General features: G+C 43.9%; 1 protein-coding gene across 1 annotated transcript; it reads left to right on the top strand.

Annotated features, from left to right (window-relative positions):
• The first annotated feature begins 8,779 nt into the window (after nt 1–8,779).
• LOC100827055 (beta-glucosidase 22) lies at nt 8,780–12,750 on the top strand. The gene is made up of 12 exons (XM_003566279.4): nt 8,780–9,041; nt 9,217–9,280; nt 9,789–9,847; nt 10,244–10,319; nt 10,436–10,507; nt 10,590–10,677; nt 10,760–11,131; nt 11,217–11,437; nt 11,524–11,552; nt 11,684–11,786; nt 12,031–12,121; nt 12,208–12,750. Exons 1-12 carry the CDS (start codon nt 8,874–8,876, stop codon nt 12,437–12,439), a joined length of 1,575 nt encoding a protein of 524 aa, XP_003566327.1. The 5' UTR covers nt 8,780–8,873; the 3' UTR covers nt 12,440–12,750.
• Nucleotides 12,751–13,396: the final 646 nt, after the last annotated feature.

Here is a 13,396-nt window from a genome sequence, read left to right as displayed (position 1 = left end):
TATCATCATCCAAAGTTACATCTCAAAAATAAAACAAGAGACCAAGAAATTAGCCCGGCGCACCACCCAAACTAGCTGTAAAACTCTTGTGTTACCATCTCCATACGGCTGCACCCAAATTCTATAGTCTCCCTGCCACCATCGGAAGCAGTAGGGACCAGGTACGGAGCCAGTGTGTTGCTCGAAAAATAATCTGCAAGAAATTGAAAGCTTTCTTTTTGTTAAACACCAAATCATTACGACAATTCCAAATGGACCAAAAAATCGCACAAGAACCAACAAGTATGAGCGATTTAAGAGATTTTCTCATCCCATTAAGCCAGCGTCAAAACATGTTCGCGATACAAGAGGGGGTTGGGAGATTAAAAGTCACAAAGACAGTTCCCCAAACTAAATGCGCCATCAGACACTCAAAAACAAGTGGTGTATTGTCTCGTCTTGATCACAAAAAACACATTTTTCGCAACCATGCCAGTTTCTTTTGGCCAAGTTATCTTTAGTAAGCACAACACCACGACAAAGGAGCCATGCAAAAATCTTTATTTTCAGGGGAATCAAGGACCTGATAAAGGGATTTCACGGAAAAAAGCTCGGATGTAGACAACACCCAAGAGAATGAATCTGCACTACTACAAAACATGCTATATGCGATGCCACTGATAACCCCCCATTAGTGGCGGGCCAAATAAACCTGCCACTCATGGCTTCCTCGTGGAACCCGAAAAACGTAAAAATCAACCATCAGTGACGGTTTTTCTAAAACCCGCCCACTCATGACCTCCTATCAGTGGCCACGCCATCAGCGGCGGTTTTTACATTGAAAACCCACCACCGATGCCCCTCCTATCAGTGGCGGGTCCAAGATAAAACCTGCCACTGATGACTCCCCCGAAAATCGCTTAAATTTGGAAAATTCATAACTGATTCATAAAAAATTAGAAAAAAATTAGATCTACCCATTACAAACAATATTGCCAAATAATATTACAACCTTATGTTATCAATAAATAATTTTACATTTTCTAAATGCAAAAATTGGTGTATTTTGAGAAGCAAGTACAATTTTTATGGTTGGAAATGGAACATATCCAATTTTCACACGAAGTAGACCATATTTAATTGCTAGTGTCCAAAGGTTTTGAGCTTTCTAGCTTTATAACTACTCTTTTTTCCTTTAAATGGTTTTTATAGCTATTTCCCAAAAGTAATTCAAATTTGAACTACAAGTGTGTGATAATTCATATAGGATGTTGAAATATTCAACACCTTGCTATGTAAAAATGTGCAGACAATTTCCACCCCATCTTGAGAAAAGTCAAATAATACGAAAAAGATGTAAAAAAAAAGTCAATTCTTTGGCATGGAGTCTTTTTGTGGGTACTAGTTGCCAGAAAAAATGATAAGCTTGAATTTTTAAAACTGTCCAAAAAAATTCCTTCACAAAATGGACAACCAAGTATGAATGTGACATTTCTATTCCATAGTTCATGATAATGTATCCATTTTTTGCATGGAGGTGCATTTTGCCATCCCAAACAATATTGCCAAAGATTATTACAACTTTTTAATTAAATTAATTTTTTTTTTCTATTTTGTAAATACGAAAATGGAGTATTTTGTGATGCAAATACCATTGTTATGGTTCAAAATTACACCTGTCTGATTTTCGTACAAAGTAGACCATTATTATAGAACTTTAGACTATTTAGATATATAATATAGTTGTATATCATGCTAAAAATGAAGAAAACAATTTTTTTAGAACCCATTAGTGTCGGGTTTATTGCGAGACCCGCCACTAATGGGTGAGGCCCAGCCCAGGCTGCGTATGTAAAACGCACCAAGGCACCCCAAATATCCAAACCCTAACTTCTCTTTCTCTTCCTCAGCCGCCAACCTGGCCATCTATCTCCCTCCTCTGTTCCCTTTCCTCGCCAAATACCAGCCCGAGCTCCCCTCCTCCTCAGCTGCCCCCGGCCTTCTCTCTCCCTTCTACCCTCCCTCTCCTTGCGATCTACCAGCCTGAGCCCAGCTCCCTCTCCCTTCTACACTGATAGCCTCTTCTGTACTAGTGCTGGTCGGTTTACAAGCTGGACTGAAACCAGTTTATCACATAACTCCTCCCAAGCCGTCAACCTCGTACCTACAATGACCCTCTTAAAAGCAATGTTCGGAGGTGTCACATTCAACACCTCAGCAACAGAGGCCTGTCGGTTGGTCGCAATACGATAGAGGGAAGGAAATTGATCTTTAAGGGCCACACACCCCAACCACCTATCTTCCCAAAAGTTTACTTTCAAATCACAATTGACAGAGAACGACACATGAGGAAAAAAAATACTCTCGCACACGCAACAGGCCTTTCCAAAATGGGGAGTCCGATGCCCTCATTGTAACCTGAGAAAGAGTTTTAGCATAGAGGTACTTATTACGAAGCAACTCCAACCACAACCCTTCTCCATTCAAAATTTTAAACAACCATTTGCTCAACAGGTAGATGTTTTTAACCTCAAGGTCTCGACCCCAAGTCCACCTTGGTCCCGGGGCCGACAAATGACATCCCACTTAGACAGTCTATACTTACGTTTATGTTCATCGCATTGCCAAAAGAAGCGAGCGGTAAAAATCTAATCGCTTCGCAACTCCCTTTGGTACCTCAAAAAAGGACATAAAAAATATGGGTAGACTAGTGAGAACAGAATTAATCAAGGTCAGTCGGCCACCACTAGAGAGGAGCTTTCCTCTCTAGCTACTAAGCTTTTTCTCAAAACGATCCTCGACACATTTCCACTCTTTATTTAACAACTTACGGTAGTGAATCGGGATCCCAAGATATCGAAATGGGAAAGACCCAACCCCACACCCAAACAGTTGCATATATTGAGCCTCAAATTTTTTAGCTTGCCCAAAACAGAAAATTTCGCTCTTGTGGAAGTTGATCTTCAAGCCAGACAGTTGCTCGAAGACACACAGGAGCAACTTCAGATATTTGGCCTCTTCCATGTCATGATTTAAAAAATGGACAATATCGTCGGCATACTGAAGAATAGAAACCCCACCATCCACTAGCTGGGGAACAATGCCAGTTAACCGACCACTCTCCTTAGCGCGCTCAATGAGGCCTGCCAACATGTCAGCAACAATGTTAAACAGAACCGGGGATAAGGGATCCCCCTGGCGCAACCCTTTCTTTGTTTGGAAGAAATGCCCAATGTCGTCGTTAACCTTAACACCAACACTGCCACCCTTCACAACATCATCAATCCAACCACACCACCTATCATCAAAACCTTTCATCCAAAGCACTTGCTGAAGGAATGACCAATTAACTTTGTCCCAAGCTTTCTCAAAATCAGTTTAAAAAATTACTCCATCCAACTTCTTAGAGTACAACTCCTGGACCGTCTCATGTATAACAACCACACCCTCCAAGATGTGGTGATCTGACATGAAGGCAGATTGGGAGGGCTTAATAATCGAGCTAGCGACCGCATTAGTATGGTTGGTACACACCTTCGTGAATATCTTAACACACACATTAAGGAGACATATTGGTCGATATTGCTGAATTTGGGACGCGTCCTCCTTCTTCGGAAGGAGAGTAATGATTCCAAAGTTAATATTAAAAATTGGGAGGATGCCCGCATGGAAGTCGGCAAATAGGGCCATCATATCCTCTTTGATAACCTCCCAGAATCGCTGGAAAAACTTTGTAGGGAACCCGTCCGGCCGTGACCTCCCAGAATCGCTGGAAAAACTCTGTAGGGAACCCGTCCGGCCCTGGCGCTTTATTATGCTCCATCTGGAACACGGCTCGAGGAAAATCATGAGAAAGGTGTAGTACGAATAGCATTCTCCTCCGCACTGACTCGAGGAAAATCATGGACCGCAGTGTCGTCCAATGAGACATAACTCGGCTCGGAGAGGCCAATTGATCGTCAGCCAGACGCTTGGCCTCCCACTCTCCACTAGACAGGGACCGTTCTCGACAAGGACGTCCAACTCCTCGACCAAACGAAGCAAACGGTCCCGCTCTACCTTGAAAACCCCGCTGAGGTTCTTCGCCCACCCGCGCAAAAATTGGCTAAGGTGACGGATACGATTTTGCAATCTCTCCATCGCATTCGCTCCTGGAGTAACCTGCGCTGTTCAAACGCGACAAGCTCGAAGAAACCCTCCTTAGTCAACCAGGAAAGCTCGAAACTAAAACAGGCTTGGTTACCCACATGGACCGCTTCATCAGAATCCAATAAAAACGGGCAGTGATTCAATAGCGAATGTTGCAGAGCATGCACCGAGACTAGAGGAAATTTAGATTCTCATTCCGCACTCGTGTGCTCTCCATATGTTGGTGCCAGTCGCTGTGCTGGAGCCTGGAGGCGGCGGCGCGGAAGAAAGGGTCAAAGCGACGGTTCCAATTAATCTCCTTGTTCCCAAAACTTAATGCTGTTCTCTGCCTTTGTCTCACTCGTACGTCGTATTTTTGTCTCCGGAATCACTGTGTGTACGACGTTCTACTAGTACTAGCTTAGCTCCTAGAGTAGTACGTACTACCAAACATGATCCTCTAGAACCTCGGAGCGCACGTGCTCGGATCTTCTACGTTACGCCGCTCGGTTCCCTTCCTTGAGTTTTCAGTAATTGATCCAAGTCGCCGTTAGGAAGTGATGTCGCGTGCACATGTAATGTCCGGCCTATCTGCCGGCCACGCTTGTCAAAAATCTGCTGCTAGCTATAGCTGCCGTCTCGGAATCGTCGAGCTGGTCGACGTCCACATCTTTCAGATGGCGTTCCTCCGGCCGAGATTGATCACGTGTCACTTTTTATCTTCTTTCCCGTGACAGCAGCAATGGCGTGGCAGCTTTGTCACTTTGCGTGAGAGCGGCATGACACGATCTCCATCGCATTCAAGGTTTCCAGTCCAGTTGGGGTTTTCGTTCGAGGCTTCCACGCTCCTCCAGTCCAACTCTACGGATTTTCAACATCGATCCGCCACCGCAAACGCTAGATTTTGCTGCACGAAAGGTGCCCGTTAGGCCATTTTTCTTCGAATACTCGCAAACTCTACATCCGCACATGCGACCAGAACAACAGTACTCTCCTATCAAATAAAAGATGTTTCAAGTTTGTCAAAATTTGGATGTATGTAGACATAACTTGGTGTATAGATGCATTCAAATTTAGTCAAATTTGACACATCTTTTATTGAACATAAGAAGTACTAGTTCTCTGTGTGAGCTTTTTCAGCAAGCTCGGTCTTACTACTGTATCTGATTACGGTTCAGACTTTTCTACCATCTTTAGTTACTGGCAACTGGTCAGCAAATGGTAGGTCTACATGCAACGTGAGTAGCAATTAATGGCGAATCGCATCATTCTTGTGGGTGGGTACCCGCTAATTATTTGAAGGTTGGGCATGGATATATGTTGCTCTGGAGATCCTTTGACAATGCTATTAACACGCAAACAGTGAGTTGATGCATGCTTATTAATTGGGTGAGACGTAGCCACACATAGCATGGGCGCATTACTATAAATTGGTTAAAACTGATATTAAAAGGGTGAGTGCATGAGTTTAAGTTAATCAAGCTCCTATGATTAAACAAAGAGCACGAATGCAATACTTTAACTTGGTCAAACCGATTTGCTAATTCTCGGTCGTTTGAGAAATTATTATTTCTAAATCATCCAAATTGTTGTGAAGTGCAGAACGTTGCAAACAAAAATTATGTGCGACTCTTCGTGTATAAGTGTGCAATTGTGATTTCTACACTTAAATTTGCACATCATCATTTTTACAGTTTAGGGTTTAAGTTAAATAAAAAGCAACATTCAAGATGTTGGCACAAAAAGTAAGACCTCCTGGGTGCATACACATATTAAGAAACATGATAAATATGGTCCTGGCCCCTCAAATGTTGTCAAATTCTAGGTCCCTCTACTCCAAACCTAGTAAACCATGCTCCAGATGTTCGGTCACTCAAGGGTGGCATACATCTCTCGGTGAAAGGGGCATACCTGGCCATCATGGCAATGCTGATTGGATCTGGTCCTCGGATGTTCCAATAAGACCAAGGTCTCCGCTTGATTGCTCTCCCGGGATGCACTCAACACTCGAAAAAACCTTCATCATAAGAATTTGCTCTCATTGGCTATTTGTGAGCGATGCCTCGTCCCCTCAGATGACAGATGTCGCACCTGTTTATTAGTTTTCCTCCAACAGTGTAACCTAGGACAAAATTTAAAAGTACACTTATTTGTGAAATGAAGGAGTACGTGGTTTTAGGAATGAGGGCTAGATTTTTGTGATTTTAGATCCGAGGGACCAAATATAAACATAACATGGGCAACAGTCGAAGAACCAAAATATACACTTTCCCCTCGATGAATTGCAACACACGGTTGCATATGTGTGTGTGTGGGTGGGTGTGGGTGTGTGTGTGTGTATTTTGAAACTTTGTTTTTATTACCTTCGATCCACCCAGAAGCCTCCCCAGTTGCATTAGCTAGTTTAAGATAGTATTCCCACTGTTTCATAATTCTTGTCGAAATATGTATTTAGACGCTTTTTAGGAATACATACATTCATTTTGGACAAATTTGAGACAAGAATTATGGAACGGAGGAAATAGAATATTGTCACCACATATGGAGGAAAACTGCAGCTGGTTAACTCTGTTCTCTCAGGATTGCCGTCTTTCTACATGAACACCTTCCTCCTTCCAAAAGGGGTCATTGAACAGATTGACAAATTCAGAAGACATTGCTTGTGGAGAGATCAAGATCTCACCAAAAAGAATCCACCTCTTGCTGCCTGGGAGATGGTTTGCAAACCAAAAGAAGAAGGTTGTCTGGGTGTCATCAACGTTAGCCTCCAAAATAAAGCTCTCCTAATGAAGAATCTGCACAAATTCTATAACAGGTTGGACATTCCATGGGTACAATTTGTCTGGAAAAAACACTACCACATTGGTCTTCCTCCCTACAAACAAACCACAGCTTCTTTCTGGTGGCAGGACATTCTTAAAGTAATTGATACTTTTAAACAACTTGCTGTGGCCAAGATTAACAATGGGGCAACCACCTTTTTTTATTCTGATCATTGGCAAGGGGACATCCTGGACACTAGATGGCCACACCTCCACTCCTTTGCCAAGAACAAGCATGACTGTGTCCAAGACTTCATACAGAATGAGCATAAGGAGACACTCTTCTATCTCCCCCTGTCTCTTACTGCCTATGACCAATTTACTCAGCTCCTTGGTATGCTGGAAAATTTTGCTCAAGCTGACGACCATGACACATGGACATACATTTGGAAGAAAGACTCCTTCATCCCTGCCGAGGCATATAGGGCTCAAATTAATCATCTGGATTTGCCCCCTGACTTTGGATGGCTCTGGGAATCCTGCTACCAATTGAAACACAAATTTTTCTTCTGAATGCTTCTTATCAAACGTCTCAATACCAGAGCTATGCTTTAGAAGAGGTCTTTTCAGCTCCCATCATATGAATGTGTTTTATGTGGTTTGCCACAGTTAGAAACAAGAGATCACATGTTCTTTCACTGCCCATTTGCTAAAGCTTGCTGGTCATACCTATGTGGCAACTTCACTCCAGTAGCCAATGTCCATTTAAATTTGGAATCACTCAAATGCAAGCTCAAGGTACCTTTCTTCATGGAGATTATCATCTTGGGTGCATGGAGCATTTGGAAAGTCCGTAATGATTTCATCTTCAACCAGCGTCCCCCGAGCCTCTACGGATGCAAGCAACTTTTCAAATAAGAAATGAATCTGATCTTTCATAGAGCTAAGAGAAAGAAATATTCCAACATGGCCACTTGGCTGGCTAGCTTCAAATAGTTCTCTTTAGTTTGTTTCTTTTTCCAATTGTACAGTTACTTTTATTTTAATATATGACTGTAGGTATTTTTGCGTACAGCCTTTAACCTAAAAAAAAAGAATATTGTGAAACTGTTTCTTGTGGATTAGCTCACTGTTCTGTGGTAATCCTTCTAGCCTCGTGGGTTTTGCAGTCTGCGCACGGGAGGACAAAACAATGGCACTTGGGGAAAGTAGAGAAGCAATGATGTCATCATTCATTTTTCTAGCATCACCATTTGCTTTCTTAAACTAATCGGGGATTACTAATGAGTGCACGCACACGGTGGACGGGAGATTTCCCTTGGCGACCTGCTGCCGGCCGTCGGATGAACGAAGGGCTGCATGCCGCGCGACATCGGGCGAACGTCCGGGCAGGTGGCTCGGTCGAACCGATCAGAAACCTTTGGCCTCGACCCATGTACAGTATGTTCTTCTCTTTGTTACAAACTTACGACGGATAACAAAGCTTGAGCCAAGCCCGCCTTCAATAGATGTGTTTTCGGCGACAGATACAACTATATATGCAGGTAACACTTCCCCTTTTTTTTCCAAAAATGAAAAAAAAAGAGTAGCACTGTAGCACCCTGTTTTCTGTTGCGAAAAGTCCACATGTATCTTACTCCCTCGGTCACTCTGTCCCATAATTCTTGTCGAAATATTACATGTATTTAGACGATTTTAGAAATAGATACATATATTTTGAGGCAAATTTAAGACAAGAATTATTGTACCGTGGTAGTATCATAAATCCCATTGAATCAACAAGCCCTTGAGTATACAGCCGGTCGTCCGGCCCTACAATATCATATTCATATCCCCTCAATGGTTACCAAAAGCTGTAGAATGTTTCTATCAGTCTATCAGACGTCGTCCGTCGCAAACTAGAAGCTAATTAAGCTGATAAATAAGACGTCCGGCCAAGCCAACAACGTAAGAACCAGAGAAGCCCACAGGAGTTCAGACTTCAGAGACGGGGGCAGAGAAACGATGAGGGCCATACCGTGCGCCTACTGCAGGCGCAAGTCTCCCCTCCTCGTCTCCTTGCTACTGCTTGTCGCGCTATGGCAAGGCGGGACGGCGGCCCGAGCTCTCGACTTCACCAGGGCGGATTTCCCCAGCGACTTCGTCTTCGGCGCCGGCACGTCGGCCTACCAGGTACTCCGCCTGTTCAACTCATCATCATAGAGCAGTTAGTTTTTTGAGAATCATAGAGCAGTTAGTGATAGTAAAGCTTTTTGGGTAGAGTGATTATTTGTTTTCAGAAATGAAGCAAACTTTTGTTTTTCTGCCAATTTGATAGTTTCTTTGCTTGTTTGCGTTGTGCGTGTAGTACGAGGGGGCGACCGATGAAGACGGGAGGAGCCCAAGCATCTGGGACACTTTTACTCATGCAGGTGATGATATAATCTCACGGCTTATCACTTTATATATGGGGTCTGTATATGTAGCTTCAGTTCCCTGTCTCAATTTGGAAGCTCGATCAGTGGCTATTTCGTGGGGCTCTCTGTTTCTCGGTCGACCATGATCTTTGATTAGTTATTTTTATCTGACGGAATGAGGTACGACTCGCTTAGTTCTAAAGTTGCACGCCATTTTTCGACGAAGTTTAGGCTTAATGAGGTGCAACTTTGTCGAACCAACATTTTGTTTTCTGGCTTACATGAAACATGTGTTGAACAAGGCAAGGTTCGGTAGGTAGAGTACAAAACAATTTTCTCCAAAACTACAGTCAACATCCTGTATTCCAGCATCCTAATTACTCCAACACCGGCTTCCTGAAAAAAGCAATTTGCACATGATCGTCCCCTCTCTACACCTCACCCACAAACAAACACAGAAACGACACAGATTGTACTATACGGAACTGACATTTCGTTGCTGATTTGACGACTGTGACCGCAGGGAAGATGCCGGACAAGAGCACCGGCGATTTGGGCGCAGATGGCTACCACAGATACAAGGTCTGCATTTCATCAGCGTACATACAAAATACAGTCATCTCGCTTGAACTTTTCTGATCGATAGCGATGTCTTTGCGTTTGTTTCTGGGTGTATCCTTCCTGTTGGAACTCCTATCTATGTGTGTCATTTTCCATAGTTGTTGAAAAATACTAGAGCAGACAGCTGTTTTTTTTTTAAAAAAAACATGCACATCGTTTGTTTCTGGTAAACTCCCTCCGTCAGAACATGTGCGGGCATGGTCTCGGAAGGATACAAATGTGCAGGCAGAAGAAAAACTGTAACTTTGACCATTAATATTGGAATAGGGATCATGTCAACTGGATTGGGTTTTAAATGTGCAACTGCAATTTGCAAGTTTACAATTTTTTTTCTGTCTTACGTGTGCGTATGTGCAGGAGGATGTGGAGTTGATGTCTGACACTGGGCTGGAGGCGTACCGGTTCTCCATTTCTTGGTCTAGGCTCATCCCAAGTAAGAACACCTACCGCCGGTCAGCTGCGCCCCTGTACATGTTGCCATGTTGGGAGAGTAGACTGATCATCCTTAATAAATTGCGAGTTTAATTTTGTTCTTCATGCAAACTGCAGGAGGAAGAGGACCTCTGAACCCGAAAGGCCTGGAGTATTACAACAACCTGATAAACGAGCTAACGAAACGAGGTACTAAAAGGTTGAACAGACATAGTAATATCCAACTTTAATCCGTGAATCATGCCCAACTACACATGTATGCGCACTGTAGGAATCGAGATACACGTGACTCTGTACCACCTGGATTTCCCTCAGATCCTGGAGGACGAGTACCACGGCTGGCTGAGCCCCAGGGTCGTGTAAGATGAGATCTTAATCAAATTATCTCTACTCAGCTGCAAATTAAATGCGAGAAAGAAAGTTTCTGAAGATTGGGTGCAGGGCCGACTTCACGGCGTTCGCGGACGCGTGCTTCCGGGAGTTCGGCGACCGGGTGCGGCACTGGACCACCATGGACGAGCCCAACGTGATCTCCATCGCCGCCTACGACAGCGGCGCCTTCCCGCCGTGCCGCTGCTCCGCGCCGTTCGGGATCAACTGCACCGTCGGGGACTCCACCGTGGAGCCCTACGTCGTGGCGCACCACTCCATCCTGGCGCACGCCTCCGTCGTCAGGCTCTACCATCAGAAGTACAGGGCCGCGCAGAAGGGCGTCGTCGGCATGAACATCTACAGCTTCTGGAACTATCCTTTCTCCGACAGCCCCGCCGACGTCGCTGCCACGCAGAGGTCGCTCGACTTCATGATCGGCTGGTGAGGGAGGAAAATCTTATTAATTTGAAGCCATGGAATCGGCTGAGTGTATGTGTTTTTCTGAATGTTGATTTGTGGTTATTAGGATCTTGGACCCTTTGGTGTATGGAGACTACCCTGAGATCATGAAGAAGAAAGCTGGGTCCAGGATTCCGGCCTTCACCGAGGAACAGTCGGAGCTGATCCGTGGGAGCATCGATTTCGTCGGAATTAACCACTACACGTCGGTGTACGTCAGCGACGGGAAGAGCAGCGCCGACGCCGGCCTCCGGGACTACAACGCCGATCTCTCTGCCACCTTCAGATGTAAGCCTGTTTATTTCCCCTGTGTTCATTTGGTTATCTCGTTTTAACTGCATAACTGTATGTTTGCTTCTTCTTCTGTGTTTCAGTGTCAAAGAATGACAGCGGCACTGGTCAGGTATTTTGTACTAGTACTCTACTCTCTTACTTCTTCTTTATCGAAGAATTTTCGAGTACTGTTGATGGACTGATGGAGGGTGTAAAGCGAATCAAATTGGGCATTTAAAACTCGATTTTTGAATACTACAGTTTATCCCTATCAATATGCCGGACGATCCACAAGGGCTGCAATGTATGCTCCAGTACCTCACCGACAAATACCAGAACATTCCCATCTATGTGCAAGAAAACGGCAAGTCTTCAACCACAACTATCTGTATATAATCGTCGTAGATTATGTGCATTACAGTCCTTTCAAAAGTACATTAGGATCCAAACTGAATTACAACTTGCCAGCAAATTCTAAAAGAACTGAAACTCTAATTTGCCACTTTATCACTTCAGTTTTTATCTGTCAAGTCAAACATGGACTTCATTGGTGTTTTCACTGATCGAATTTTTTGGCTTGCTTGTTCGTCAATTCAACCAAAATTCAGGCTATGGGCAATTCTTCAACGACTCGGTGAATGACCATAACAGAGTGGAGTACTTGAGTGGCTACATCGGCAGCACACTCACTGCACTCAGGTGAGTGTAACTCTTTTGCATTGCTGAAGATGACATTTCTGACCATTGGGTTCACTGGAAATACGCTTAAAAAATCATTATCGCAGGAATGGAGCCAACGTGAAGGGCTACTTTGTTTGGTCATTCCTGGATGTGTTCGAGCTACTCGCGGGCTACTATTCGCGATACGGACTGCACTATGTCGATTTCAAGGATCCCGGGCTGCCAAGGCTGCCAAAGCTCTCTGCTAAGTGGTACTCCAAATTCTTGAGGAGTGAAATTGGGATAAACATAGAGGACAAGGTTAGTTCTGACGCAAGATCACATGCTCAGCAATGAGCTTAGTTAGCAGTCCATGGAAACGTTCAGGTTGGAGTGACTGAAGAATCGGGCGAAAGAGATCAGAGTGTGGACATGACTTTCCATGTTCAGTATACAAAGAAGAATTTTTATTCCTCTTCTCATAGTTGGCCATGGCTCACTATTGTGAGCAATAGGTGTATACTCTTCACTACATACTTCATTTGTAGACTGAGGCTGTAACATTCTTGTTGGCACGACCCATTACTGCGAAGGTAATCACATACGAATAAAGTTGTCAATACTATAAATGATTCTCCAAAATAATATCTTCCTGCTTCTTAATAAAATCTTTTGTCATTTTTGGGCATCTCTAGCGGGTCCCGTAAAAAGCCATAGTTGGACTAGACAATAGTTTGGTAATAACTTGGCAATACTTTAACTTAACCTTAGTTTAACCTCACAATAGTTTTATCTAAAAGTATGTACAATGAAATTAGCAATCAAGCATGATCAAAAGAATGCGCAATCGAACGCCACCGATGACCACATCATCAAGCAACACCGTCGTCGCCAAGCTCGCCGGCACCATCTCCACCACCGGCCTTAGACCCAGCACCACCACTTGCCGAAACACCAGCACCACCACCCGCCGAAGTAGCCCCACCACTACCTTGTCTCTTCGTTGCAAGATCTCACCTCTTGTTATCTTCCACCACTCTTTACATCAGGTCCATTCCTCTCGGATCCATCATTACCACCTTATTCTCTTCAGCAACGATCTCTGTCATCACCTTGTTTTCCTCAAGAAGGACTATCTCGTCTCCTCAATTAGTGCATCTGAATCCTGGAGCACATACAAGACACCAGAAAACATGCCAAATGGAAGTCCAAAAGTTCAAGAGCAACGATGTAAGAAACAAATCCACACATATACTATATGACACAAACTTTCACATTCAAATTCAATTTGGACAAGGAAAAAAAGATACAGCT

Source organism: Brachypodium distachyon, chromosome 2 (genome assembly GCF_000005505.3).
Source record: "Brachypodium distachyon strain Bd21 chromosome 2, Brachypodium_distachyon_v3.0, whole genome shotgun sequence".
Lineage (NCBI taxonomy): Eukaryota > Viridiplantae > Streptophyta > Magnoliopsida > Poales > Poaceae > Brachypodium > Brachypodium distachyon.
The sequence above is the reverse complement of the archived record's forward strand: the minus strand, read 5'-3'. Positions and strand labels throughout refer to the sequence as shown.